General features: G+C 41.5%; 6 protein-coding genes across 9 annotated transcripts; 2 read left to right on the forward strand and 4 right to left on the reverse strand.

Moving 5' to 3' along the window:
• Positions 1-630: 630 nt before the first annotated feature.
• On the forward strand, positions 631-3199 carry LOC127767429 (ankyrin repeat domain-containing protein 2A-like). The gene is made up of 7 exons (XM_052292769.1): positions 631-784; positions 900-1039; positions 1373-1758; positions 1864-2044; positions 2430-2522; positions 2599-2738; positions 2838-3199. The coding sequence occupies exons 1-7, from the start codon at positions 772-774 to the stop codon at positions 2935-2937; spliced, it is 1053 nt and encodes a 350-aa protein (XP_052148729.1). The 5' UTR covers positions 631-771; the 3' UTR covers positions 2938-3199.
• A 629-nt stretch (positions 3200-3828) lies between these two features.
• Positions 3829-6874, forward strand: LOC127767430 (pantoate--beta-alanine ligase). The gene is made up of 5 exons (XM_052292770.1): positions 3829-4060; positions 4300-4931; positions 5758-5871; positions 6171-6302; positions 6533-6874. The coding sequence occupies exons 1-5, from the start codon at positions 4051-4053 to the stop codon at positions 6653-6655; spliced, it is 1011 nt and encodes a 336-aa protein (XP_052148730.1). The 5' UTR covers positions 3829-4050; the 3' UTR covers positions 6656-6874.
• Positions 6875-7844: 970 nt separating this feature from the next.
• Positions 7845-14588, reverse strand: LOC127765756 (uncharacterized). Of its 2 annotated transcripts, XM_052290703.1 has the most exons (14): positions 14329-14588; positions 13916-14052; positions 13688-13821; positions 13159-13304; positions 12910-12989; positions 12368-12625; positions 11656-11766; positions 11057-11179; positions 10234-10355; positions 10093-10162; positions 9762-9854; positions 9268-9395; positions 8998-9139; positions 7845-8126 (listed from the first exon to the last, which is right to left on the reverse strand). In XM_052290703.1, exons 1-14 carry the CDS (start codon positions 14492-14494, stop codon positions 7995-7997), a joined length of 1842 nt encoding a protein of 613 aa, XP_052146663.1. In that variant the 5' UTR covers positions 14495-14588; the 3' UTR covers positions 7845-7994. The 2 variants fall into 2 exon arrangements, with proteins under 2 accessions (XP_052146663.1, XP_052146664.1); XM_052290704.1 differs by lacking the exon at positions 14329-14588 and having other exon boundaries at positions 13688-13826; positions 13916-14033.
• A 2583-nt stretch (positions 14589-17171) lies between these two features.
• Positions 17172-17676, reverse strand: LOC127766464 (uncharacterized protein At5g65660). Its single transcript, XM_052291499.1, has 2 exons — positions 17449-17676; positions 17172-17333 (listed from the first exon to the last, which is right to left on the reverse strand). The coding sequence occupies exons 1-2, from the start codon at positions 17674-17676 to the stop codon at positions 17172-17174; spliced, it is 390 nt and encodes a 129-aa protein (XP_052147459.1).
• A 79-nt stretch (positions 17677-17755) lies between these two features.
• Positions 17756-22338, reverse strand: LOC127765759 (putative pentatricopeptide repeat-containing protein At1g03510). 3 transcript variants are annotated; one of them, XR_008016157.1, is made up of 3 exons: positions 20975-22338; positions 20764-20861; positions 17756-17938 (listed from the first exon to the last, which is right to left on the reverse strand). XR_008016157.1 is itself a non-coding variant. In XM_052290708.1 (2 exons), exons 1-2 carry the CDS (start codon positions 22276-22278, stop codon positions 20849-20851), a joined length of 1317 nt encoding a protein of 438 aa, XP_052146668.1. In that variant the 5' UTR covers positions 22279-22338; the 3' UTR covers positions 17990-20848. The 3 variants fall into 3 exon arrangements, 1 of the variants encoding a protein (XP_052146668.1); XR_008016156.1 differs by having other exon boundaries at positions 17756-17942; XM_052290708.1 differs by lacking the exon at positions 17756-17938 and having other exon boundaries at positions 17990-20861.
• A 758-nt stretch (positions 22339-23096) lies between these two features.
• LOC127765761 (derlin-2) lies at positions 23097-27703 on the reverse strand. The gene is made up of 6 exons (XM_052290712.1): positions 27453-27703; positions 27234-27333; positions 25963-26177; positions 25719-25802; positions 24480-24533; positions 23097-23624 (listed from the first exon to the last, which is right to left on the reverse strand). The coding sequence occupies exons 1-6, from the start codon at positions 27549-27551 to the stop codon at positions 23427-23429; spliced, it is 750 nt and encodes a 249-aa protein (XP_052146672.1). The 5' UTR covers positions 27552-27703; the 3' UTR covers positions 23097-23426.
• Positions 27704-27979: the final 276 nt, after the last annotated feature.

A 27979-nucleotide genomic window follows, 5' to 3' on the forward strand; every position in this document is an offset into this window, starting at 1 on the left:
ATCACAATAATCTGATTTGGGACATGCAAGATGTACTTGTCACTGGACAGAAGCCAAATCTTGTCGCATTAGCAACCAATGCATTTGTAAGAGAAGCAATTCTATCCACACATTTGTTATCGACATCCCTATCTGACACCTATCTCTCCTGGATTCTCCATGCTTTCTTTCGACCTTGCATGGCATGCAAGCATGGCACCTCTCTCCCCCACCAATCTACTAACAAAGTTGCTCTCAAGATACTATGCACCACACCCTACGGAATGAATGAAAATTCTAGAACAACAACTTAACCATCAACTACCTACTGTCTTACTCATAATCACTATCAACTAAACACTTAAATACATCTCATCAATGCAATACTTAGACTGATTTTTGCCGGGTCAATACTTGGGACTGATTAACAAGATAACTGAAACTATGTATTTATGCAACAACATTTTTTTCTTTAAAAGAAAAACTAGAGCAATACTGTATTTGCCACTGCTGTTTGTAGTCACAAGAAACACTAATATGCAGGAGAGAGTAATCGATGTGTACAAATTGCAGTCACCCAATTAAGTTAAGCGTTTGATCGATGTGCGGTGTCTGTGTCACTGGCTATATAAACCGGCAGGCGAAAAATACACCGGGAAACCAAGCCTCTGGTTGGTCGCACTCACTCACTCGCATCCTCTCCTCTCAAATACTCCTCCACCTTATCATCATCACCACCACTAACAGCAACGCCACTGCCTGAACCAAGAACACTGCCCTCCTCCACACGACATGGCTTCTCAAGGTCAAAAGAACTGATTTGCTGTTTATTTCTTCAATTCTTTCTTTCTTGTTTGATTTGCTCCGGCTCAATTCTTTCTGATACTGATAAGAGACGACATGAGTAATTGTGTGCGCAGAAGAGAAGACGAGCGTCAAGTCGGAGGAGGCCTCGTCGGCGGCGGAGGAGCAGCCACCTCAAGCTGCAGCTCCGCCGCCGCGCAGGGGTGTGCCGCCGGCCAACCCCTTCGACTTCTCAACCATGATGAACTTGCTCAATGTAAGCTTACCTCGCTGCCGACTTATTTCACTAATTGCCTACTCGTTTGAGCGTAATTTCCTCAACTATATTTTGGGTATAATCTCCTCTTGAACCTAAGTTATCCGATAATTAATTAATTAGCAGCTACCTGTTCAAGATTGAGTTAATTAAGCAACTCACTATATAACCAACCAGGTGTTGTTGCTTATTAGCTGAGATGGAAGCTGGATTGATTAATTATACAGTTCATGCAATTACTAGTAATAATTAGTGAGTCCATTGATGAAATGATGAGCAGAAAAAATAATTAGATATGAATAATCTGCATGGTAATTTGTTTGTTTGGAGCAGGATCCGAGCATAAAGGAGATGGCGGAGCAGATCGCCAAGGACCCGGCGTTCACGGAGATGGCGGAGCAGCTGCAGAAGACGGTGCAGTCGCCGCCAGCGCGGGGGGCGGCGCAGGAGGCTGCGGCGGCGGCGGCGCCGGCGCTGGACCCGAGCAAGTACGTGTCGACGATGCAGCAGCTGATGCAGAACCCGCAGTTCGTGGCGATGGCGGAGCGGCTGGGCAGCGCGCTGATGCAGGACCCGGCCATGTCGTCCATGCTTGGCGGCCTCACCAACCCCGCCCACAAGGAGCAGCTCGAGGCCCGCATCGCCCGCATGAAGGACGACCCCTCCCTCAAGCCCATCCTCGACGAGATCGAGAACGGCGGCCCCGCCGCCATGATGAAGTAAGCATAGTTGCAATTGGCGCCATGGCTGGTTGAGTTCATCGTCGTCGTCGTCGTCGATCTCGAGAGCAAATGAGCAATGGCAATACTTGTTGCTTCCTTCAGGTATTGGAACGACCCTGAAGCGCTGCAGAAGTTCGGGAGGGCGATGGGCGTCGGCCCCTCGGGCGAGGGCGCGGCGGCGGCCGGCGGCGAGCACGAGGAGGCGGAGGAAGAGGGCGGGGAGGAGGGCGAGTACGAGGACGAGTCCGTCATCCACCACACTGCCAGCGTCGGCGATGTCGAGGTCTCTAAATCAATTCTCACTTCTATTACTGCCTATTCTCTTCTTTTCAAGATAAGATGGTCCAAATCAAACCATTTTAAATTTAACTAAATTATAGATAAATATAGTAATATTTATAATACTAAATTAGTTTTTTTCTTAATTATTTATAGAGTAATATTTATAATACAAAATCAATAATTGAATATATTCTCATAATAAATTTGTTTAGGATTGAAAATGTTATTATTTTTTCTATAAACTTGTTTAAATCTAAAGCTGTTTCACTTTGATTAAATTTAAAACGTCTTATAATCTGAAGCGGAGGGAGTAGTAATTATGCCCATTTGCTCAAGTAAAATCTGCATCTGTTCCTTCATCTTCAACACGCATTGGCATCGTTCAGGGCCTGAAGAAAGCATTGGAGGAAGGCGTGGACAAGGACGAGGAGGATTCGGAAGGGAGGAGAGGCCTGCATTTCGCTTGCGGCTATGGCGAGGTAAGCATCATGCATGCAGTTCTCAGTGAACATCTTGTTCAGTTATCTGATCGATTCGTTGCTTGTGTTTGCGCAGCTGAAATGCGCGCAGGTTCTCCTGGAGGCCGGCGCGGCGGTGGACGCGGTGGACAAGAACAAGAACACGGCGCTGCACTACGCCGCCGGCTACGGCCGCAAGGACTGCGTCGCCCTCCTGCTCGACCACGGCGCCGCCGTGTAAGTCCATCGCATCTGCAATTCTGCATGCATATGCCCATGCCATCCATCAATGGACATCTGACTGAAACTAACCCGGTTTGGTTGTGCAATGTGCAGGACGGTGCAGAACCTGGACGGGAAGACGGCCATCGACGTGGCGAAACTCAACAACCAGGAGGAAGTCCTCAAGCTGCTCGAGAAGCACGCCTTCGTATAGAATGAAACAATCGAGGCCAGGCCAGGCCAGGCCAGCCACACTCCTCTCTCTCAATTCAGAGACAAATGCTGCATTTCTGCTCTGCATATGCTCCTGTTCATCCGCAAATGAGTACCTGTATGCTTCTGTATGTATCGAAGAGTGCACTAGATTATTTTTTATTTCACTTGGGAGCAAGGTTAAGGTGAGATTGGATTGCTATTCTATTCATCCTTCCTGAGTTTTGTTTAATGAATAAGGAAGAAAAGTAAATTTCATTTCAGTGTTTAACTGTTTATGTCTGAATTTGACATCTCTCATTGGATTTGGATCCGTCAAAATGTTGGACTTTTCGGCCTTGTTTAGATGCCTTGGTAAAATTTTTCACCCTGTCATATCGAATATTTGACACATATATGTAGTATTAAATATAAACGAAAAAAAATAACTAATTATATAGATTACGTGTAAATTACGAGACGAATCTTTTAAGCATAATTGTTCCATGATATGGCAATATGGTGCTACAGTAAACATTTGCTAATGGTGGATTAATTAGGCTTAATAAATTCGTGTCGCAATTTACATGCGGATTCTGTAATTAGTTTTGTTATTAATCTATATTTAATACTTGAAATGTGTTTCCGTATATCCGATGTGACACGTCAAAACTTTACACCCCTGAATCTAAACACAGCCTTAATTCTAAAAACAGATTCAAATCGAGTAGGGATGCTTCCAACTGAAATAGTATAGCTATCATATTCGGGGATTGAGATCCTATGACGTTACTGTTCACCGTAACTGACATATGGGTCCTACTACTTTTGGGCCCACATGTTAGCCATAAGTCAGAGAGAAGTTGCGTCGGAGGATCTCAATCCCTTATTCGGGGGGCGTTTTTAATTGTATCCTTCAACTCTACTACTCTACGGCCATTACCGGGATGCCGTCGACACGCCACCGCCAATACCATCGCCGGCTTCCATGGCGATGGCGGTGGGGGTAGCGCGGCTGGCTCCGGGTGCGTGGAGGCGCTGTTCCCTGTGATCCCCCAGTTGTTTTGGGGGGGCGCGCCTCTTCACGGATCCAGCGGTGCATGGTGTGATTGTGGGAAGGCTGGCCGCGTCGGGCATGCACGCAGGTTGTTCGACGGAATGAGTGGCGTGATTGCAATTTGCAGTTTGTCCCTTTTGACATATGAACTCTTCTCCATGATTTCATTGATAAAAGAATTTGATCTTGCGAGTATTTAAAAATCTTCTTGCGTACGAGATGGCATCTTCTCCGTTGGCTCTGATTTTTAAAAGGTTCCATCTTTTCCCTCCCATGTAGTAGTACATCGTAATAGACTAAAGCTGTCAAAGTCTCAATTTGTCCCAGTTTCTCCCTGTCCACTTCTGTCCGATTCCTCCTCACCTCTTATCGATTGGACGACCATGGCGGCGCCGCGCGAGCCGGAGGTGATCCGCGACAAGGCGGCGATGCGCGCATGGTCGCGCCGCCGCCGCGCCGAGGGCAAGACCGTCGCGGTCGTACCCACCATGGGCTACCTCCACCAAGGCCACCTCTCCCTCATCTCCGCCGCCGCCGCCGCCTCCGCTGATCCCGTGGCCATCGTCGTCACCATCTACGTCAATCCCAGCCAGTTCGCGCCATCAGAGGACCTCGCCACCTACCCTTCCGACTTCGCCGGTGACCTCCGCAAGCTCGCCTCCACCGGCGTCGTCGACGCCGTCTTCAACCCCCCTGACCTCTACGTCCGTGGCGCCGGTCGCCGCGCCGCCGCGACCGGAGGCGCGATCTCCTGCCTGGAGGAGGAGGAGGCGGCCGGGGATGGGCACGAGACGTGGGTTCGGGTGGAGCGATTGGAGAAGGGGATGTGCGGGGCCAGCCGTCCCGTGTTCTTCCGAGGCGTGGCCACCATAGTCTCCAAGCTGTTTAACATCATCGAGCCGGATGTTGCTGTGTTCGGGAAGAAGGATTATCAGCAGTGGCGCGTCATCTGCCGTATGGTAACAAAATCTGCCAATTTCTTCTCTTTTTTATCTTTCCATTTTACATATGTGCAGTAAGTTTTTACGCATTGCTTTGTTCTAGTACACTACCAAGTTCTAAGGCTGCGTGTTTACGGGTACATATAGCGAGTTAGGAACAAAAGGACAGCTTTATGAACAAAGTAGGATATCTTCAATGATAACAGACAAGACTGAATTTTGGCTTCATCGATAAGAAGCCTGAAGTAAAAATTAGTCTAGTCTAGCGGACCCACTGGTTCGCTTATTCGGGGATAATCGAAACAGCTTATTTGCAAACTAAAAATAATTTGTGAATAAAACTTTTATATACGTATTCTTAGCGATCTAAAAGCAAATACTGAAAAATAAACTTCGATGAAAAACCTCCAAAATCAACTATAAATTTAAAGTTGAAATTTAAATTTTGGCGGATAAAAATAAGCATAAACGAAAAGATGAGGCATGTGGTTAAAAGGAAGAAAAAAAAAATCCTTTTTACCCCTCAACTTTTTGGTGCAAGATAATTGGTTTTCATGATTGCACCTCTTCTTGTAGTTACTAGTTAGTGATTCGTTTCATGGGCCAACTTGGTATGCTTAGCTACAACTATTTAGAGAACGGGATTTGCTTTCATTTCATTGCCATAATGTGTATTTTCAATTGATGCTCCAAAGGTATAACTTGTTTTGTTCCCGTTTTGATGCTTCAGTAACATTTTTAACCTGTAGTTTTTCTTTTCCAGGAGAACCTGTAATCTTTGTTGGTTCAGAGTATCTTTCACTTGCTAATGTTAGTTGATTAAAGAAGCTCATGCTGTTTCCAGGTTCGTGATCTTGATTTTGCCATAGAGATAATAGGATCAGAAATTGTGCGAGAAGCTGATGGTCTTGCCATGAGCTCTCGGAATGTGCACCTATCACGCGAGGAGAGGGAAAAGGTTTGTCTCTCTTTCACTGTATTTCAGAAACAGCTTCCGCAACAAAAGTTTGCTTTGTGTGATTCAGTTACAGTATTCCTTGTGTATTACAAATAACCAGCAAGATGATGATAGTTTGTAAATGCACAATTTTCTTTTGAGTATTCGCCAGTTGCACAGTTTCGAGGTGTCATATCTGCCTCTTGTTTCAATTGAGTTTTGCTGTATTTATAACTACCTTGCAGAACTGCAGAAAGAACCTTTTTTTTTTCGCTAGCTCACCATGAACTTTGCCAATGGTTGTATTATTTCTTTTGTAGGCATTATCCATCAGTAGATCACTGGTTGATGCTAGAACTGGCGCCTTGAAGGGAAACACTGATTGCAAACAAATCAAAAACAAAATAGTACAGACACTAACTGAAACTGGCGGTCAGGTTGACTATGTTGAGGTAATGTGGAAGGCCTCTCTTTGTTGTTTAATTGCTACTGGCTTCTGTTCTTAGAGCCTCCCGTTACTTTGTTGATGCTGGCTTTCTTCTAGAGAGCCTTTGGAATCTAGCACTTGCAATATCTTGTAGCATATGAGACGGCAAAATTCAGTACATTATCTTTTCTATGATCTAGCACAAGTGAACAACATACTGGCATACTGCTGAACGAGTTTCTGATTGCAATGCAGATCGTGGAGCAAGAAAGTTTGGTCCCTGTAGAACAGATCGACGGCCCTGTGGTCATTTGCGTTGCGGCGTGGTTTGGAAAGGTCAGGCTGATCGATAATATCGAAATCGATACACGATCCTGAGGTTTTGGGGGGATTCACTTGCTGTCTGCTGTGACCTTGGCATTGCGTTTGAAATACCTTTTGTTTCGCGTGATGATTCGCGTCATGTTGTACGCTGTAACAATCACAGAGAGAAAATATGCAGGAGTACACTGACTGAAGACAAATTTATAAGTACAAACTGTAGAGGCCTGATGCTGTAACAGGGGAAATCATGCTTGTTGATTACAGATTCCGCTGAAGTATTGCTCTAATTTCCGTGATATATACTCTCTCGGTCCCTAAATATTTGACGTCGTTGATTTTTTTAAACATGTTTGATCGTTCGTCTTATTCAAATAATTTAAGTAATTATTAATTCTTTTCATATCATTTGATTCATTGTTAAAGATACTTTTATGTATACATATAGTTTTATATATTTCACAAAAGTTTTTAAATAAGACGAACGGTCAAATATGTTTAAAAAAGTCAACGGCGTCAAGTATTTAGAGGCGGAGGGAGTATATCTGAACGTATGCTTCCCAAAATTAAGCATGGAAATCCAATACACTAATGTAGCAAACACAGAAATGTTCCGTTGGCCTCTCCTCCATGCTCCAGTTGTCGCCGAAGCCGCTGCCGTCCTGTACACCGAACTTACAATAAAGCAATACGATCTTTTCGAAAAAGATTACTACAATTGCAATACGGAGCTCATCAACCCTTGCACCGATGATTGGATCGAGTTGCCGCCAGCCTCCACCCTACCCAATATCGAATCGTTCGGCATGTTCCGTCGTAACGCCATCTCTAAGATATTGTGCTATACTGCTATGCGAGACGTGCTTGCATTGTTTTATGGAGATAGGTACAGTGATCATCAGGATCCGATATGGTTTATACCAACATTACAGGGCTATTGCTAAGCATTGTGATTTATAAATGGTCTGGATCATTCATTCTAGAACACATCATGTGGATCGTGGAACGCATCATGGATTTTGTATGAACATGGAATGTTTTCGATTGATATTTTATTTTTTTTTCGCTGGAAGTTACTTTGGTTGGCTAAGATTGTCTTAAGAATCATGTAATACTTATAACACCAACCCTGTCATCTTCCTTCTAATCTCCCGTCATCACTGACCAGGTATCCAGTCGACGAGCATAACCATATCAACAAAAAAACCTTGAGCATAATTGGATAGGAATTAGGAAGTCATAAGAATATGTGCGACGCAATTGCTCGAATCACTTATATTTTGTACGGTTCAGTGCATTGTACAGACGGCAAGTAGGTTCTCCAATCTTATTAGTGCTTTCGACAATTTTTTCCACGATAAGAAATGAAATAATGGTACTATAAGGGTCTCGTCTGTCAAACGGACGGAGCAGACTGCGAAACAGTGCTGCTCTTTGCAAGAACCGAACTCTGCTGTTGGAGGGATGAGTGCACACGCTCGACGCGCTCCAGATACAGTGAGGTCTGCATTTCTATGAGACGGGATATCTGTGAAACAGATGAACATTGCAGTTATTAATTCAAAGAAGAATGATGACAGTATCTAACTCAAACATGGTGTACTGCCGACATGAAAACACGGGTTAGAAATTGAATACAAACATGTCCAGAAATTTTGGAAAGAAATATAGGTCCAGACAAAGTCATGACTCATGGACAGTGCTCATATCTTAGGGTTTGTTCAGATTGTAGCCAAAATAAACCTTACCAAATTTTAGCAATGCCAAAATTTTAGCAAGATGATAATATTGTCAAAATTTTGGCAGGATTTCTTATGATTTGCCAAATTTAGCAACAAACTAAACGTTGACATTTTTTTGGCAACTTTACCAAAAAAAATTTATGGTTGAAAATGGCATCAAAGTAAACAGGCCCTTATACTCCCTCCATTTCAAGTTATAAGATGTTTTGATTTTGGTCAAAGTCAAACTGCTTCAAGTTTGACCAAGTTTATAGAAAAAAATAGTAATATTTTCGACCCAAGATAAATTTATTATAAATATATATTTAATTATTAATTTAATAAAACTAATTTGGTAATGTAAATATTACTATATTTGTCTATAAACTTAGTCAAACTTGAAGCAGTTTGACTTTAACAAAAGTCAAAACATCTTATAACCTGAAACGGAGGGAGCATGTGTTATTTTCATGCATTTAGAATGCAGATATTGCTTAACGAGTGTACCTTCTAAGGAGTTACTGTGAGAAGGAGTTACTGTGAGCTTATATTCAGTAAACTGGATAATAAGGTAAGTTCTGAACGAAATTCAACTCCCCAGTGCTAATGATACTTCACTAGTGCGTTTGAACTCAAGCAAGTAGCTACAATCAGAAAGTAAAAATGCTATTTACTTACCGCCCTACGGAATGCAAACATCTCTTCTTGGCCAGACAAAATTGCCACTAGGCCTGTAGGAGAAGGCGCTGCACCAACATTACCTTCTGCTAAAACATCCCTCCTAAGCTTTGCCCCTTCAGCTTCACCTTCGAACTGAAAACTGCATAACATGACCTCCCATGTCAAAAATCACTCTGAATTATGTTGCAAATTAAAAACTTCTGTAATGCGAAATATTGCAGACAGCTGGAAGCACCATGTACAACAAAGTATAAATGCAAATATTACCTCTCCAAGTCAAAAAGAGGTCCTTCATCAGTTCCTTGAAAAAGATCATCAATGGATGAGGCAGCTAGACATACAAGACGGCAGTGATGATTGTAGAGCTCATCAATAAGGGTGATAAATCTTCTTGCCTGAATGAGACCAAGAAGTTCATTCAGCATCAAAATAAACACAGAAAACACAAGCATCTGGTATAATTGTTAACTTCTCAATGTCATCACCATGTTTAAATAGTACAGACACCACACGAATACAAATGATTCTAGAAAATAAAAAAAATGGAGCTTGAAACCATGAGATATACTAAGATAGTTTCCATTTCTCTTGTCTTGATGAATTATTTCCTCTCAGTTTTCATGTGTTGACACTTTTGAATTATAAGATCTCTTCCATCTTCCAATGTTTTATATTTAATTCAGTATTCACACTCCGGAAGCACAATTAAGTAGATTTTAGCAAACTAAAAGAATCAGAAAAGGAGATAGAAGAAGAAATACTTTGTCACGAATCTTCATACTCATAGCTGGAATATCCGATATGAAAATTGTATGGTAGTTCCTGGCTATTGCTATATAGTCTGCAGCTCCAACCTGATAATTAAAATAAACAGTGGATTATATAATGAGCTGCAATATATCACATGATCCCAGCTCAAAATAACAAATACTCCTGTATATAACAATAGAATTCAGTTCCAAGTTTAGACGGTTTAAAGGATGGATACTAAACATTATTTTGTCAAGCCACAAGTGCCTGATCATGAACCAATTAGTTCCCCTCATCTACTTGCATACTAAATAAATGTAAATTAAGAAGACAAGATATTACTGGGCGGCCACACAGATACTCGAAGTCAAACCTTGCCACTCCATTGCAACTTTTAGGAATCTCAAGATACCTATTCATAATATCAATGTTAAATTCAGTTCATTTTCAACAGTATAGAGATGCTTTATGCTATGTGCGCACCTCCCAAACATTACTGGAATGGTGACAGAAATAATGTTTCCTCCTGTTTGTCTAGTTATATCGTGCCACATAGCCTCATACATACTCCGAATGTCAGAAGTGAGAGGCCAAAAGTAGTGAATCTGTAGATAAGATGGAGAACCATTAGTTGTTACATGAAGATGAACTTATTGTGAAGATACAATCCAGTTATAGAAAAGGATACACCTAACAATTGCATTGCATTTTATGGAGTCCTACAGTACAAGATAGTTTTAGTTATAGGACCCACAAAAAGGTAGTTTTATGGTATACCGCGAGATTTGCAAAAGTAGATTGAAGTTCCATGCTTGCAACATACATGATAACTCATGCCATAGTCACCAAGAGATGAATACATGATTGGTGAATTATCAAACTCAGGTTACTGAAGCAAAGCAGTGCTATCTTACCATTTACCAATACATTGCACTGAGATTCAAAAAAGAAAAAAAGAAAAAGAAAAAGGCATTGCACTGAATGGCAAGAGAGCGAAGTCCTAGTGTCCTACAATTTGATGAAGTCCAATGGCCACCGTAATACAAAACAAAAGTTCTTAAAAGAATGTCAACAGTCAACTAGAAGATTTTGCAAACTAAAATTGAGGTACTGATCATGTGATCTGCTCACCCCCAGCTTATCAGCACAAAATTATTTCTAAAAAATCTAAAAAGTGTGCAAGGAAGTGATAAGATAACATATAAACTACTTATTTTAGTCTCTAGCACATGAAAACTAGAGGTGTATCATTTTATGCAGACAAGTGTCATAAATCTCCTATTGCTACAAACAGGTAGAGGTTAACCTGAGTTAAGCCGTCAGTTGGAATTAGGCGGCGATAATCTGTTTCGGTTCCAACAAGAATTTTGTTGCAGTTCTCGTCCAACTTAGACAATAAGTCAAGGAAAATTTCCCGCTGCATCCCATCCTACAAAACCAAGAGAAAAAACAAAAGGTGAAAGGGAAGCACACCATTGTTTTAACTTCAAGTCAGCACCTTGTAATTTCTAGTAGATGAATGTTGTGCCTTGAAAACAGTTAGATCACAAGAAGATATCCACATATAAATAGGTAGTAGTAGTTTAAGCCATGGAATGATACTTTGATGAAATTTAACTGCTAAATTCATCATTAACTAGAAGAAACAAAGATGCATTACAGGAATTATTTAGTGTCTGCACCTCTTGGCTTAGTTGGACAATTCTAGTTTAGCTCCTCTAAAAATCCAAGATTGCTACTTGAGATACTCTTTCCATCATCTTATATATGTGACAAGTTGTTCTGATCTCTAGGAGTAAAGTTGAAAACACCTACTGAAGTTCATCCCCAGGTTAAAGTTTTTTTTGGGCCAAAATATGAAGTATTTGATAAAAAAGGAGAAAAAAATCATAAAAAACGACTTGCCTGATTCAGATCTTCAGGTGCTTTATTACTGGTCGAAACAAGCACAGTTCCTGTGCTTAACAATCTGCTGAGAATACCAGACAGAGCTACAACGGCAAATACATCGATTGTCTGCATAGATGAAGTTTCCCAGTGTATTAAAAAAATACTATGGATACCAGAAATTATTACATTAACAATGGAAATAAAATATTTGTTTGCAAGCTAATACTATTACATACATACAGGTGCAGTAGCAAAAAGGTACTCAAGAGATGCACATAGCATACCTCATAGTACAGAAAGAACTGAGATTGAACTTTTTTTTAATAGGCATCAGCATCAAGTACTGAGAAGAAAAAATAACTAATTAATTTGAGCTTTACTAGACAATCTTATTTACCACCATTAACAATAACTGACACTCGATCAATTATTTTTCCATATACTTGTGATTATGTAGATGCTATATAGCACACGTGCTATATAACATACACTATGTAAAGTAAAAGATTTAGTGAAGAGACAGCCAAGATAAGCAAAATTAGATTTCACAAGAAATATTCAACAAGATTATTCTTTACTCCTTTTATGTAATTGCAACAGATTGCTAAACCTAGGAGTAATCTGGTAAACAAGATCCTATCTGTGGCAGGAATGCCAATTCTCGTTTTTAGAAATAATAACATACAGGAAAATGACTTGAATATTCAAAATATCAAAGTTCATGTACCTGTATCTCGTCAAAGCATAGAATGCTTGCTCCACTCTTATTTGCTTGTCTATCAACAAGAAATTTGTCAGCGACAGCTAAAAGGATATGCTTTTGTTGTGTATTTTGTTTGTACTTCTCTTCCCCAATTAGCCACTCCTTAATTTTCCCATCGAAAGGGAGGCTTGATATCCAACTGAAAGCACTCGACTCAATAGACTTGTCCTCATCACGTCTCTTCCATACATCATGCATATGATCATGTATTTCAAGCATAGCCTGCATAAAAAGGAACTCAACACTATTCAGAAAAATGCTAAACAACAGAACACCAACTGAATATGTTGGTAACCATTCAACAAGTTAGTTCACAGAATTCTGCTATTCCTAGCCACCTAGCACACAAAGTGCAGCTAGGAACTTGAGTTCAGTTGGACATGCACACTGCTCGATGAACAACAGATCAGATTTTTCTTCTTAACAATTGTTCTTCAAATATAATAGTTGCGCGTTCATTCCAATGAATGAACAGGCACTACCATGCATAGTTCTAAACTAATTACCTCGTGAAAGTGGAATCTCCTCCTGTGCTTGATAAGACCTTCTGTGGCCCCATAGAACATGTCCATCAACATTGTCTTTCCTATGTTGCCAAAAGGACAACATTAACACGATAAATGATAAATAATGAGTGTTTGATTAAAAATATGAACCAGGAGAAAGAATTAGTTATTCATATGCAGGCCATGTTAGGATATTAGAAGAATGATGGGATCAAAAAACTATTATAATGAAGTTATTGATTAGTTTACCACTTCCAACATTGCCGTAAAGATATATTCCTTTCGGAGCAATGGGTGCAACAGGCTTCTGGCCAACCAAGGTATCCAGTTTCTTTTCTCGGTTCAAATATGAGACCCATTTCCCAACTCCAGGTTCTATATTTCCTCTTCTTTTCCTGGAATTAATCACCAAACGAAAAGTCAAATAACACCATGCAACAAGTTGAACAATCTGTTTAGTTACATTGTTCTTGGTTTCGCAAGCAAAGTTCAGTGCATGTATTGTACATGATACTTGTTTTATCGTCATTTTAGTGCTAGTGTTATTGAAGGAGTTGGTAGTCAGAAGTCAGAAGTTCGGTGCATGTATTGTACATGATACTTGTTTATCGTCATTTTAGTGCTACTGTTATTGAAGGAGTTGGTAGTCAGAAGTCAGAAGAGAAGTCTATAGATAAATAAAAGGGATAGTGGAACTTCATCTAATTTCAAGAATGACTTAGTGAAAATACCACATGGGGAACAATGGGTAGATTTCAGTTATAAGAAAAAATATCACCTTGACACTAACTTGTCAAGAAACCCCCTTTTCTCATCTATCCACACCCCATCACGCTGTTTATCCTCAGCTTCTTGAACAAGAAGCCTTCGCCTTTGTTTCTCCCGGGTATTTTCCCACATAGAGAGTCTTGCCTGCACTTTATGCAGAAATAATATTATTGAAAAAAATGTGAAAAAGGTACTACTAGTAACTAGTAGTAGTGAACACAAGGCACATGCAGCTTACATGGTAATCCTCCATTTCCATCTCGTATTGCTCAAGTCGTCTAAGTAAGTTGTCCAGCCGAGTTGCTACATTTTCCTGGTAGATGTCATGTTGGAGTTTCCCTTGGCTCACCAGATCCCTGTAGAGCGTAAGAGGACCTTCAGATAGAACACAAAGGGTATGAGAAAACCAAAATTAAGAAGAAAAGTCACATATGCGGTTGGATTTCAGACGAAAAAACGAAATTATGGATCGCGAACGGTAGCTTGATGTGGAATTACATCCATCAGATAAAATGATCGGCAGCTTGCTTACGGGGAAAAAAAAGAGGAAAAAATCTTAAGATGCTACGGCTGTACAGGCACTTTTGCCAGTGAGAGTGAGCAGGAAGAGGCGGAGCGGTAGGGGATCGGATCACGCGGGAGGGAGATTACCTGATTTCCGGGCTTGATCGGACGCCCCCGGCGCGTGGTGGAGCAGACGGGGGAGGCCGGGGGCGGAGGGCAGCGGCGCATCGCGGTGGCGGGCGACGGCGGGGAGGAGGGCGGTGGAGGTTAGCAGTGATCGGCGGGCAATGGCACGGTGTAGACGGGGTATCATCGGTGGGTGGCGGGGGATTGGAGGGCGGAGCTAGAGGGAGAGGGACAGTGGCGCCGCCGCCGTTGGCCTCGACCGGAGTAGTAATAATGTCGCCGGTGACGGGGGCGGGAGGGGAGGTGACGCGGCATCTCTCCTCACCGCTCGCCCTCAGATGGGCCTGGGCCTTCCTTGCCGTTAGGTTCGGCCCATGTAAGAAAAAGTACTTTTAATGGGCTGATTAGCCTATTATAAATGGGCCTATGTTTGTGGGCCTAATTGGAGTTTCATCCGTCGGCCACGGTGGCACGGTGGAGGGCTGGAGGCCCAAAAATAATAGGCAAAATTGGTTATATAGCATCAAAAGTTCACGTTTTTTGGTTTTATAGCACCGAAAGTTACCGGTTCACTTTAATAGCACCCAAAGTTCACCATGTTCCCATTTTTAGCACTTTCGTCAATTTTTCCGTCCGTCTTGATCGTTATTGATCCAGACACATACGATATGACATTTCTACCCCTCATTGACATGCATTATACTTGTACTTGTAAGGGGTAAAAACGTTATATCGTGTGTGTGACTGGATCAATAACGATCAAGACGGACGGAAAACGATCGAGAATTGACGGAAGTGTTAAAAATGGAAACATGGTGAACTTTGTGTGCTATTAAAGTGAACCGATAACTTTCGGTGCTATAAAACCAAAAATATGAACTTTCGATGCTATATAACCAATTTTGCCAAAATAATACTGTGCCGTGGTGTTCCTGTAGCAAGTAATAGTACGTACTCACTCTATTATGCAAAGCATAGGCATAGCCAAGGCTATTAATGCCAAGCCTATACGTAAACGTTAATTGGCATGCCTATCAGCTTATGGGATCATATGTCCACCTAGATCGATACGGAAAGAGCTCCTCTCGTGTACTGCCTTTTGACGTGAATCTCTGATATATGTGAATCCATTAACTATTGGATCCGTATATTAACCCCTCAAAATCAGAGAATAGTAAGTTAAAGGATCACGTCCCGATCGATCGCTAATTAGAGTCTTGCAAATGACGATAGCCAGCTGCTAAGCCGCCGTACATGTACGTACGATGCATTAGCGTACGTTTCACCATCAAGCATGCATACTGCCGCTGAATTAATCAATGGCTGTCATGTATAGGAGTATATATACACGCACGACCTTGCTGGCCTGGCCTACTACGTAGTACTTGCACTTTACCTACTTCTATCTTCATGCCCTCAAAGCCGAAAAGCAAGCGCACATAGATATCCATCGAACATCGATCGATTAATCGATCATGCGCAGATAACCAAGAATGTTAGGTCGCTGTCCCCCTCCCCGTCTATACCGTCCAATTGCAACTGATTGATTTTTTAGCACTAAACGCAAAATAAAAAAGACACGGATATTAGAGAATGATATAGTATTAAATAATTAGAAGCTTCGATCGTGTGATTAAACTTGCAGCCGAATTAGTTTCAGGTTAATTTAAAATTTCAAGGGTGGGCCCTATTTCATTTTCATGGACGATGAGAAAATAATTAATCAGCTACCATACTACACATATATACAGATACAGTCTTAATTGGATTGTTTAATTTACTGTATGACACTGGCAATTTGCCATCGCGATCTCGTTTCAGATTTCCAGCAACATCCATAATTATCACATGCTAGGTAGCTAATCAATCCTTTACCTGCTGTCTGCCATGCATACAATCATCAAGATACTTATATATATCCCACTTAATTACGTGCACGGCACTGGCTCTAGCAAAAGAAAGTGCATGCAAAACCCACGGCAAAATACCATATGCATCGTACACGGTCTGCACACGGATTGCAGTCCAGCAAAGTGGGCAACCATCAGCACGCATTGCAACAGCAAAACCCCATCCAAATTGCCTCCACCCACGATACGCACCATCGATCGCTAATATGGCCCACATCGTACGCGTTAATTACACAAACAAAAGATCACCTAATTACATGTTAACTCATCTCTAGCTCATGAGTAATAGCAGCAGCTTAATTTCCTATGATCAATCACACCAAAGTAAATCGTTCTCCGGACATAATACAACGACGACCATGGTCCATGGGGGAAGAAAAATCAGAACGTAAAATGAAAATGTCTTTAATGAAATTGGTCGTCTCATCGGCCGACCAAGCAAAAAATATATATGAAAATGTCCTGTTACGTTCGTCAGAATTCTGAAATTATGTATACTAGTAGTAAATGGTATAATTCAGACCTCTTATGTTTTCACCAATTCTCATCGTTGAACAATGGAGTGATAATAGCCTTTTTTGTTTACCTGGTTCATACTTCAGAATAGCCAAATGCCACCAGTAGCTGGTATGCATCAGTGCCACACCTGGGATGAGCTTGAAGATCGACAACAGTTTTCATAAGACCCAGAAAGAATATGGTCTCCATCCATTATTTTATCGACCTTTTCTGGTTTAGTCTTGAGCTCATAGATTTGGGTCTGGTCAGAATATATGCCATGAATTCATAAAGTTTGCGAGAATGAAATAATCCTTACTTTTCTAACTCCAAAGATAAAGATACCCAATGAAGAAATTGAATATTTTCATAGGACCAAAGAGGAAATGGAATTTTTTTTAGAGGTTCTAATAAAAGCTTATATACACCCACTCTGTATGGCTTCATTTACAGCTACTAACTAGATTGTGGAACAGAACATTTGACTTGCACCTCAGCTTCCTCCTCCTCTGCTGCAGGCAAACACTTCTCATGCGGGCACGGCCTGGCGAAGAATTTGGGGATCCTGTCCCCAGGCATAATAACGGGCAAACCACACTCTTTCTCTGCTTTCTCGTTCTGCAAACAACAATACATGGGGATCATTCTTAGATTTCTATAAGTCTACAAGAAACGATCATTTCAGGTTAAGATCAAAGTAAGATATGAATAGGGATCGTTAGTACTGTAGTACCTTGTGATCAGATGTTGTCTTGCTCGGAGACGCAATGGAGATGACGGTGTGCTGGCCTTCTTGGAGTATCACATCAGGATGCCGAGACCAGAGGAAGGCACGGAGCTTGTCCCAGTGGTAGCAACATGAGAAGATGCCACTGAGGGAGAAGATAACAAAGATCAGGAGCGCCGTCCCTAGGGGAAAACCCAGAGTTGGCCTTGAGGAATGTGCCATTGGAATCGTCATGGATGGAGCAGGCGTCAGATCTCCAAGCTTATACATATGCATCAGTTGGCTCCTGCTCATTTGGTTAAGAGCCCAGACTTGCAAGGTAAGGAGACTGGGTATTTATACTTGCAGCCAGGGCACCTTGCACGGACAGAGGATGATGAGAAGTGGACTGGCTTGCACGGCCAGGAAGACGGAACCATCCGTGGTACTGGCTAGTGCTGTGGCCCACATGCATCTGCTGGTGCCCGCTGGTAGTGCTTGATGCTGATCTCACTGCCTGTCTTTTCCAAGAAAAAGAAGCTGTTTAAATTATATGAACACATAGCTTTATAGGGTGGGAGAAAAGGTAATGAATTTCACTTCGGACAAAAACTACAGGTATGTTCACAAGCAAATGTTTATTAGGCAAAGGATGATGAAATGATTTACTGATGTACTGAAATGTTTCAGCTTCAGAAGGACAAAAACATATCAGCCTAGCAGGGCAGCAGGTTGGCAATGAAACACTCCATGCGGATTTTCTAAGGAAAAAAAATTACTGAGACTCAGAGTTTACAGCTTTAACCGAGTAAAGAGGAATCAGAAAGTGGGCTCAAAAAGATTGACATACAACATGAACCTACTATGCAAGAGCACATAGGAGATGAACATGCATCACTTTATCTAAGTGTTCTTCATCATTCACCTTTTGAATACTATATGCTTTTCAATAGATAAAGTGCCAACAGATTGAGTATCCTGGACGAAATCCACACTTGTGTACGGATGCCACACATGTTAACTTATCAGGAAAATGTGGCTGCTCTTGTGATGTCAAAAAAAATGTGACTGCTGACCATAACTGTATTAAGCCTGGAAGCTAGCCTAAATAAGGGAAACTTCACTCTATGGTGTACCAAGTGCCATGAACAAGTTTTTTTCAGTCATAATAGGACACTGCAACACATTAGAATGACCCAACAGCTTTACAATTCTACACAAGAAGCAAACCGCCGGGAGCAAAAGAATTGTAATCATAAATAAATCCGTAGTTAGCAAATAGATCAGCACAAGGCAACTAGTTCTTAGGTCCAGTCTTTCCTATCCAAAACGGTGTGTCAAGCATGTTTTCAATTCAACCAATAGTTACTAATATGTTAGCTAGCTAGGTTCAACTTTGGCATCAGTTGAGCTGCATGAGCAATCCAATTCACCTGTTTCCCACTTGGAGGTTCCCACATGCATAAATAATAACAGAGATAAACAACTTTAATGATCGCACTACATCCTGTCGGAAAAATTGTTATGCACATTGGTGGGCTCGCTTCCTGGTTTTTCTTCAATGGTTCATGGCCTAGTATATCGAATCTGAGAACATACACTCACCACATGTTTGTAGAAGCAGATCGAGGAATTTGGTACAGAAAAAGATACTGATGGGAACAAGCAAATTTAGTGATCAAAACAAGCACGATGTATCGAGAGGTCTATGAAATTAGTATCAGACAGAAAATGTGTACGGTGGAAGAAAATTGTGTGGGTAGCTATAGCAGATACATATATGATTTACAGATTCTGCTCCAATTCATGAAGGAAACATAATATAATCGTGTGGGTAGCTAAATACCCTTAGCAGTTAGCAGCATCACAATTTTAGGCTCTCTAGTGCAGAAGTTGAACAATACATGTTGGATAAATTAGGTTTATAGAATTACTTCCACATCATCCAGCCAATATGCCACTGTACTGGGACCTAGCACCACTAGCAATAGTGATGCACCCTAGGCTCCTAACCCACCTACAAGGCTACAACGAAGCTATTTGAGAGGGACCTCTCCGGTAAGACTTTAGGTAAGTGCTCTTCCATATTATTACAGAACACACAAGAAAACTGTACTGCTCACCATCAGTCATGGTCTGGTAAATCAGGCGTCAGATCCCAAATGTTACATGACACAGTGAGTAGTACATAATCCATTCTACAAAATTACAATCATGGATAAACTTCATATTTATAATGTAACTGCAAAACTTAGCTGTACTCATCCATCATTTGTACGCCTCAACTGAAGTAACCTGACGGTAATCAGTTCCAACTATTGGAACTTTGCAATTTATCTAGATGCTCTTCAATATTTGTATTCACTTTGTCTGATTATGTAAAAAGACAAAAAACATTTTGCTATAAGTGATTGATCATACTAACTCTTGTCAAGCTTTCAGGGTAGAGACTGGAAACAACTTATTTCCCTCCGCCAAAACAAAATGCAGTAATAATATATGGTGAAATTGTTTATTACAGACATACTGAAAATGGATATTTAGATTTGCACGAAGTTTAGCTGAGGAATAACATCTCTAATGCATAGTATTAATGAACTCACACTACTCGTGCAAAATAAGGACTTGATATTTCAAGCCCAAGGCACTGTACCGACTGATATAATGGAAGCATAACAGGGGCTGACACCTTTATAAAATAATATATTTTGATCACTAGATGAGATGGAGAAAAAGAATACATGAAAGATATTAAGGATCTTGCTTAGTGCAATTTTCTAATGAGACATGCTTTTTGTAAAGGTGCATTAAAGTAAGCATCATATGAACCAGGAAAAGAAATAACTAGGGGAAGGGCCCTTAAAAGGCTAAAAAGGTAGTTCAGAAGTCCAGAAACTGGCCAAATCATATCAATCTAACTTCACAATAAACAAGCACAATAAATTTAGAGGAAAAATAGAAGCAGTAACCTTAGTGATCTTTTAATGAGTGGCTTAACTGAAATGTAAAGAACATGTAAACTAATTGTAACGCAATCTTAAAGCAAGTGAAATTAAAGAACAGGGCCACAGGAAAGGGCGTGTGATTTTTCCTTTGTTAATGCAAATGATATTTTCCAAACAAAACCATAGCTGTCAGCACAAATTCCTGACTTCCCAACATTACCATGGGGAAATTTGATGTTCTGCTGGATGTACAGTTAACATTCACCCAACACTATGTTTCTGTTACTTTTGCTATTTTGCAGTTAGTTTTGATTTAAATATGACACAATTGTGATAAATAGAGTTAGGAACCTGACCCAAGTAAAATGTGTTCTACATAGTGGCATGTCTCAGATACCTTTCATGGATACGAAACGATTTGAATATCTTGATAAAATTTTCTTGTGAGTCTGTGATGCAGTTCTCAAAGTGTGTTTCCCCTTTCAGAACAGTTCACTGCAGCAAACAGAACAGTCAGTTAATTCATGCTTTGGGTGATATTAAAGCTGTAATGGTCATATAGGCAACTGGGCATTGCAAAAGGAATTCATTGGAAATGATGCTAGCACCTTGACTTGCAATGTATCATCCAACTGCTTCCAGGCAATCTCCGCACACCTCGCTGCTCCATCTCCCTTCTCACCTGTTCTGCCTTGTCATGCATACCCATGCCTGAATATATGTTCGCAAGTGAAACAAAGTTACCTGCATTCTCCGGTTCAATCTCAAACAATGCTCTCCCTGCAACCTCTGCCAACCCCACCTCCCCATATTTCCTGCAAGCAGCAAGAAGAGCACCCCAGGCTTTCGCAGTAACCTTAACTGGCATTGTCTGTATAACATCATAAGCTTGGCGTAGTCTTCCTGCCCGGCCCAAGACATCAACCAAGCATGAATAGTGATCTCCACAGGCCTCGACCCCAAATCTTTTGGTTAGAACATCGAAATACTTCAATGCATCATCTGCGTGACCAGCATGGCCGCAAGCCTTTAATACGCCAAGGAACATTATGCCATCAGGCCGGACATTGTCCAGCTCCATATGCCTGAAAAGCGACATTGCAACATCTGCGTGGCCATGGAACGCATATGCTGATACAATAGAGCTCCAGACAACCACATCGCGCTCCTGCACCTGGTCAAACACGTTCCGTGCGCCAGCCAGAGAACCACATCGCCCGTATGCTTCAATGAGGGAGCTTCCTAGGTGGCAGCTCGCAAACATGCCGTGCCGCGTAGCAAAACCGTGAACCTCCTTGATTGAGCTCAACGCACCCAGCGCCGTGCACGAGGGGACGAGCGCCAGCAGAGTAATGAGGCTCGGGAGAACGCCCATTCTCTGCATCCGTCGGTAGAGATCGATGGCCCGGGCCGGATGTTCCCCGGACTCAGCAACCGCGGCGATCACAGAGTTGAAGCAGGAGGCGGTCGGCGCCACATCCATGAGATCGAGCTCACGCAGCGCCCCGGCGAGGTCGCCCGATCGGATGTGGACGGAGATCATGGCGCTACAGACGATGGCGTTGCGGTGGGGCAATTCGTCGAACAGGCGGCGGGCGAGGGCGGGGGAGGCGCAGGCGCCGTAGGAGGCGACGAGCGCGGAGGCGAAGAATGGGCTGGAGAGGAAGCCACACTTGGCGGCGAGGGCGTGGAGGGAGTCGGCGGCGGCGGCGGCGGAGGGGAGGCGGAGGGCGGAGGAGGACTTGAGGGCGAGCGGGAAGGCGTAGGCGAAGGAGGGGTCGGAGAGCGGCGGGAGGGAGGGGTCGGAGACCATGCGGGAGAAGAAGGCGAGAGCATCCCGGTGACGGCCGGCGTTGACGTGGGAAGTGAGCAACTTCGTCAGCGACGCGAGGCGTTGGTGGCGGGAATGCATCGATCGCCGCCTCGTATTCGAAAGCTCCACGAAGACGGACGGCGAGCGAGGTGATTTGAATTGAACCGGGGCAAGTCAAGACGGGGAAGATGCACAAGGGACCGATCTCCTGATACTGCATCTAAATATATGAAGCCCTACATATATAGTTTTGTGATAATTTTAAAATATAATATTTTAAATCTGTATTTTTTTTATATATTTTGATCAATGTACATGTATATGTAGTTTTGTAAAATTCACTCTTTATTATTCCATCTGGCTATAAACATTTTATATTTAGAACAAGATTTATGTTTTAAGACAGGATTTGATCAAATGGTGTAGTTGATGATATACCCACAAACACTTCTTTCAGTGCGAGACTGCGCCGCGTAACCCGCGCTGCTTATCGTACTTCAGCTCTGTGGCACGCTTATGAATTGATCTGTTGCATTCAAGTAAAATTGATCTGTTACATTCAAGTCAAATCGGTGAAATGTATTTGGGGACGATTTGGTAACTAGTGGTTGTCTTTTGTAATATATATCCAGCAGCTAATATCTCCTAGCAATCAATATTATCATGTACACGTGATATTTTACATTAATAGCTTTCTATGTAATTTGCAAGAATCATTACTCGCATGTATTTTGTTATGAATATCATTGCACGTAACTTATTTTATCCACTCATGTTTTTTTTTTAAAAAAAATACTTTGACGGATAGCTGTACATTTCGAGGGTCATCTTCGACCAATATTCTTCAAACCCAAACAGTATATAAAACATTCTAACATTTCTGATACCATAAATCACAAGGACAAACATCACAACGATTGATACAGTTATCGTTACCAATAGACTACCATATTGAAAAGTATCCCGGTCAGATGTCAATCGTCGCAAAAAGGATCAGTTTCTGCAACCAAGGATGGCGGCATTGTCCAGCCGGTTGAAACTCGTAAACCATTTCCTTCACCCTTCGTGTCCAGTTAAGAAATTTAGCTGCCCCAGATACTACTAAATGCTTTCTTATGCACAATAATTCTCTGATCTATAGCCTGTATAAATACACGGGAACATTGCTTGTACAATTTCGCAATTTGAACAGATGAAAAAAAAAAAAAGAACTCTCGAATCAGTAACTGCCTTCGAATGGCAATTGATCATTGGGCCTGGGGGTCTGCACCCATAGCACCAAACCTTGCTCCAGCGCCAAGCCCAGCATTTGGTGGCCTTGCCACAACAACATTGTCATCAGCAAATAGCGCCTTGATGAACGAAGGAGTCTTCAGGGGACGCCTCCCAGTCATCCGCGGGTATACATCTTCCAGGAAGTAGTACACATGCCCAGCAATCATACCCTGAAAGAAACAATATTTGTCAATTACAGATATGGTCCAAGAAGAAAACAGCATATTGACAATTTTAATTGAGTCAATACATCAGGCATTCATACCGAATAAGGACATGGCTAATAATTCATTAAAAAAATACAGATGCATGAAAATGATGGTCAGGAGAGTACACAGGCATAAATTATCTCTGAGGAAAAAGTCTCTGTTAATACAAACAAGCAAATAAGATCCATTTTAAGTTCATGATATTGGCAAATACAAACCAGTCAGAGAAGACACGAGCCAGCCAGCACTCCATTACCAAGTTACCATTAATACATGCTGCTATGTCTACCAGCATCGTCACACATAGACAGCAAAAAGACCAATAGCTTATTTCTGTTAAAAATATGCTAACATGTTGAAAATAAAGTTTTCAGCTTCCATACTTCAACACCAAGGTTAACCATTGAAAATAGCTAGTACCATCTCAATGTAGCTAGTTAAACCTACATCAGGTTATAGCTCACTAACCCAGAAACATCTATTGGCAAGCTGGGTAGAAAATGCAAAATAGAGCCCAGGTTCAGGCATTCAAAAACAATGGAACAAGCTTTTAACACAGGCTTATGTCACACTTGCAAATAAGCAATGCCAAAGAAAAGTTGGACAGCAAGATGACCAATAAAAACCAGTCACAGGCTTGTAGCTCATGGAAAACGAAACAAACAATATTCATACAAAACCATGATAGAAGAAATAACCGTTGACCATACTGAGCTTGCAATTCTACAAGGCATTCTTTAACTGCAGCATTGGCAGCACAGACACTAAAAAATCACAGTGCTATTATGATATTCATCATAACGATAAGAAACATACCAGCAAATCAACCCATGTACTGCTTCCCACAAGAATAGAGAACCCCAGAAGGACCTGCAATTTAAAAGAGAACAATTCACGCAGCTGTTTCTCATCTCTGATATAAAGTTGAATAAACTTTGAACAATTTCAGTGAAATTTCATCTGTGTGATATCAGGTGAAAAAGTAAAATCAAGGATCACTACAAAGCAAAAACAAGATCAGAGCCACTAGAGTTTCTGTTTCTCTACTTTGTAATAATACATTCTGACAATGAAATATGTGCGCGATGCAAAAGGATGTCCAGGAGTTGGTTGACAAAACCTTTTCAGCGTACATTGTCACAGCCAGTTTATGTTGAAGGCTTAGCAAATCCAAAAGGCATTCTGTAAAGAGAGCACATTTACATTTGCTAATTCCCCATTTTACTTTATCACACAGTACTGAATACAGAAATTTATTCCCACTCTAGTGAGGTACTCCCCTCATTTCAAATTGCTTGCCGTTCTAGCTTTGTCCTAAATCAAATGTTTATATGAACATCAACTTGTAGAAATTCATATAGTTTAACATCATAAGGTTTATGTTTTTAGATTCACCATGAGAAATACTTCCATAATATATATTGCATGTTAACCTACACGAATTTCCAAAAATGGATGGTGAAAAATAGAAATGTTTGACTAGCGGCAAAGCTAGAACGACAAGTAATTTGAAATGGAGGGAGCATTCATTTTTAAGATGAACCTAGACCTACTGGAACAACAAATTGGCTCCATGGTAAAGGAAAGGTCTAGCATTTTACACCAAGTTCCTGTGACGTTTTTACACACTAAATAGACCATTCTTGCACCAAAACATAAAGTTACTACTACTTCATGTTGTGAAATAGTGAGAGCATTCATCACAAAACAAACCAACAGAAAAGCATTTGTTGGGTAATGCTTAGGACAAATGGACAACTGTTGGGAAAAAAAATGGTTTGCTTTTGGGCTCTTGGCTAATAGGGGAAAAAATCAAACATATATTTTGCTCTACAAACAAAGAAAAATATTGAAATTGAAGAGGTTTTAAATAATTCTATTGCATAAAACATATGAAATCAATTACAGATTTCAAATCGTGTGATTTAACATTCAGGCATGAAAAAAATGATTATATGAAGAGGCTCTAGGAAGTTAACTTAAGATGAGAATCAAGTGTGCATTAGTCATGTAGTCATGTTGTGGTACATGGAAAGGAAACTAAAGAATACTTACCCAAGGTAAATAAGCAGCAGTAAAGGTGAACAAACCCAAGAAGCTCATATGAATGAAGGGATTGTGCTTGCTCCATACATAAACCTGCAGGTCCATACGAGAGGAATTACTAAAACTCAACTTCTAAGTATGCACCCAAGAAGACTATTTTCAGAGCCCAGAAAATCCCTAAGATTTGTCCTGCACCCCTAACTATGGTGTAGAAAACCAAAAACCAAGTATAATGCTTGTACTAATCTCGTACCATCATAAATGTCAATGAATTGCTCAAGAACAGGATTCTGGCAAATGTCTCAGAAATATAAGGTATCATCCCACCAATCAGAACAATGCCAGTCAGGACAGTAGCGCCAAACAAGAGCATGTAGAAAAAGTCAGCAGTTCTTCCTCTGAATGAGTTCTCCTCAAGAAGCTTGCAGTATCGTGCAAGAAAAAACATGTGGAACAGAAAGTCCAAATCTGGAAACAACAAAAGATGGATTCAGGAATAAGAGTAAAGGGATTAAACTATGCATAAAAATTATTCAATAATGCTAGAATAACAGCGCTTACATGTTCTACTTATAATGCAATACATACGCAACACACGTGTAGCGAACTAATAATATACAAGCACTTCCATGGTGTCACATGAGGACACATAAATTAGCACAATAACATAAATCTATATCCGCTGTTAACTTATAATGGTAACTGGAGACGTGGTAAGATGTTAGATATAATTTTCTAAATGCGCTATACATCAGGATCATACAATTAGGGGAACAAAATACAGGGTAGACACAATTAATTCAATGAAAACAAACAAGGACCTTGAGTGGGTGGGTATAAGGAGCTTTCACACATTATGAGTTTGAAATACATTGTGATCATAATTAAAGAGTTGCAAATTGTATACCACTTGATAAGTTCTTTGACGAGGTCCCACCTAAACTCCTAATGCAGCCCAAAGGCACTTATCCCTAATCAATACCACAGGTTGAAGCTGTCCAACAAGGACGCTAAAGAGCGAGTTTAATAGTAGAGGTAACTGATGCCTCTATTTTTGCCCACATTATCTACTCATCGATTAGGACAATACCAATTTTATTTTATTTGTTTGATATCAATCTATTGGTTATATTCCTATTCCCTCTCTTGGTGATGGAGCACATGTACAGGCCGCCTCTTGCATGAGGGGCAGCTCCTTCTCTCCTCCACCTCATCATGAGCACCCTTGGCACTAGCGCTTTATACCTTATTGTACATTCTCTAAGTAGCACGTAGGCGCATAAGCCTTCATCAATGAGTCATGGGCAGAACAATACTTCCGTTCTAACTTCACATCCCTATGCTTCACACCTCTGAAATGATACCCTCAGAATACAATAATAGAATTATCATTGAGAACTCTTATTACTACTATGCAAACGGGGTGAAATTACGATTGGGATCCGCACAAATAGTAAATATAAGTAGATACTGTTTGTAAACTGACAATCTTGCAAGTATAAGAGAAAGGTAAGAGGCGCATACCCATCTTACGGAAGTAGAGGAAGTTGGTGACGAGGCGCCAGATCTCGTAGTGCTGCACCACCAGCTTGGGGTTCAGATACAGGTGGTAGGGCGAAATGATCTGCGAGGCAAGGAGGGCATTAGGCCATCAGCGCAGGCACTCAAACAAGCACCAGATCGAGGAGAGAGTAGAATCATGTAAAGAGGGGCGGGCGGAGAGAGAGAGAGAGAGAGAGAGACCTCGAGGGTGCAGCCGACGGTGGTGACGACGGCGGCGGTGAGGTAGGAGCGCGTGATGATGGGCATCTGCCGGTACCACTCCTCCACCGCCTGCGCCATCTCCCGCGAAACCCTAGCGGGCGAGCTCTCCTCTCTCGAGTCTCGAGTAAACCCTAATTGACCCGAATCGAATCGCCGATGAGATGTTGGCAGCGGAGGGGGGAAGGGGATGGATGGAGATGGAGATGGGTCGCAAACTCGCAACGGAAAGCTGCGTGCATTGGTGTCTCCGGTGGCTGCGTGCCTTCCTGCCTGCCTGCGTGTCACTGACATGTGGGGGCCTCGAGTCGGTCGCATTGACGTGGTGTGTTCCAGTAGGATAGCGACACGTCAGCGCACACGTTGCAACGCGCCATGTTTCGTTGACAATTCAAATCTGACCTGGTATGTACTCCTATGTTGTTGTAGTATGTTGTTGGTCAAGCCAGGGATTACAAGTGGTCATATAGAAAAAAATAAAACGTGGATGTTAATTATATGTGGTTGTT

This window comes from Oryza glaberrima, chromosome 3, assembly GCF_000147395.1.
Source record: "Oryza glaberrima chromosome 3, OglaRS2, whole genome shotgun sequence".
NCBI classification, from domain to species: domain Eukaryota; kingdom Viridiplantae; phylum Streptophyta; class Magnoliopsida; order Poales; family Poaceae; genus Oryza; species Oryza glaberrima.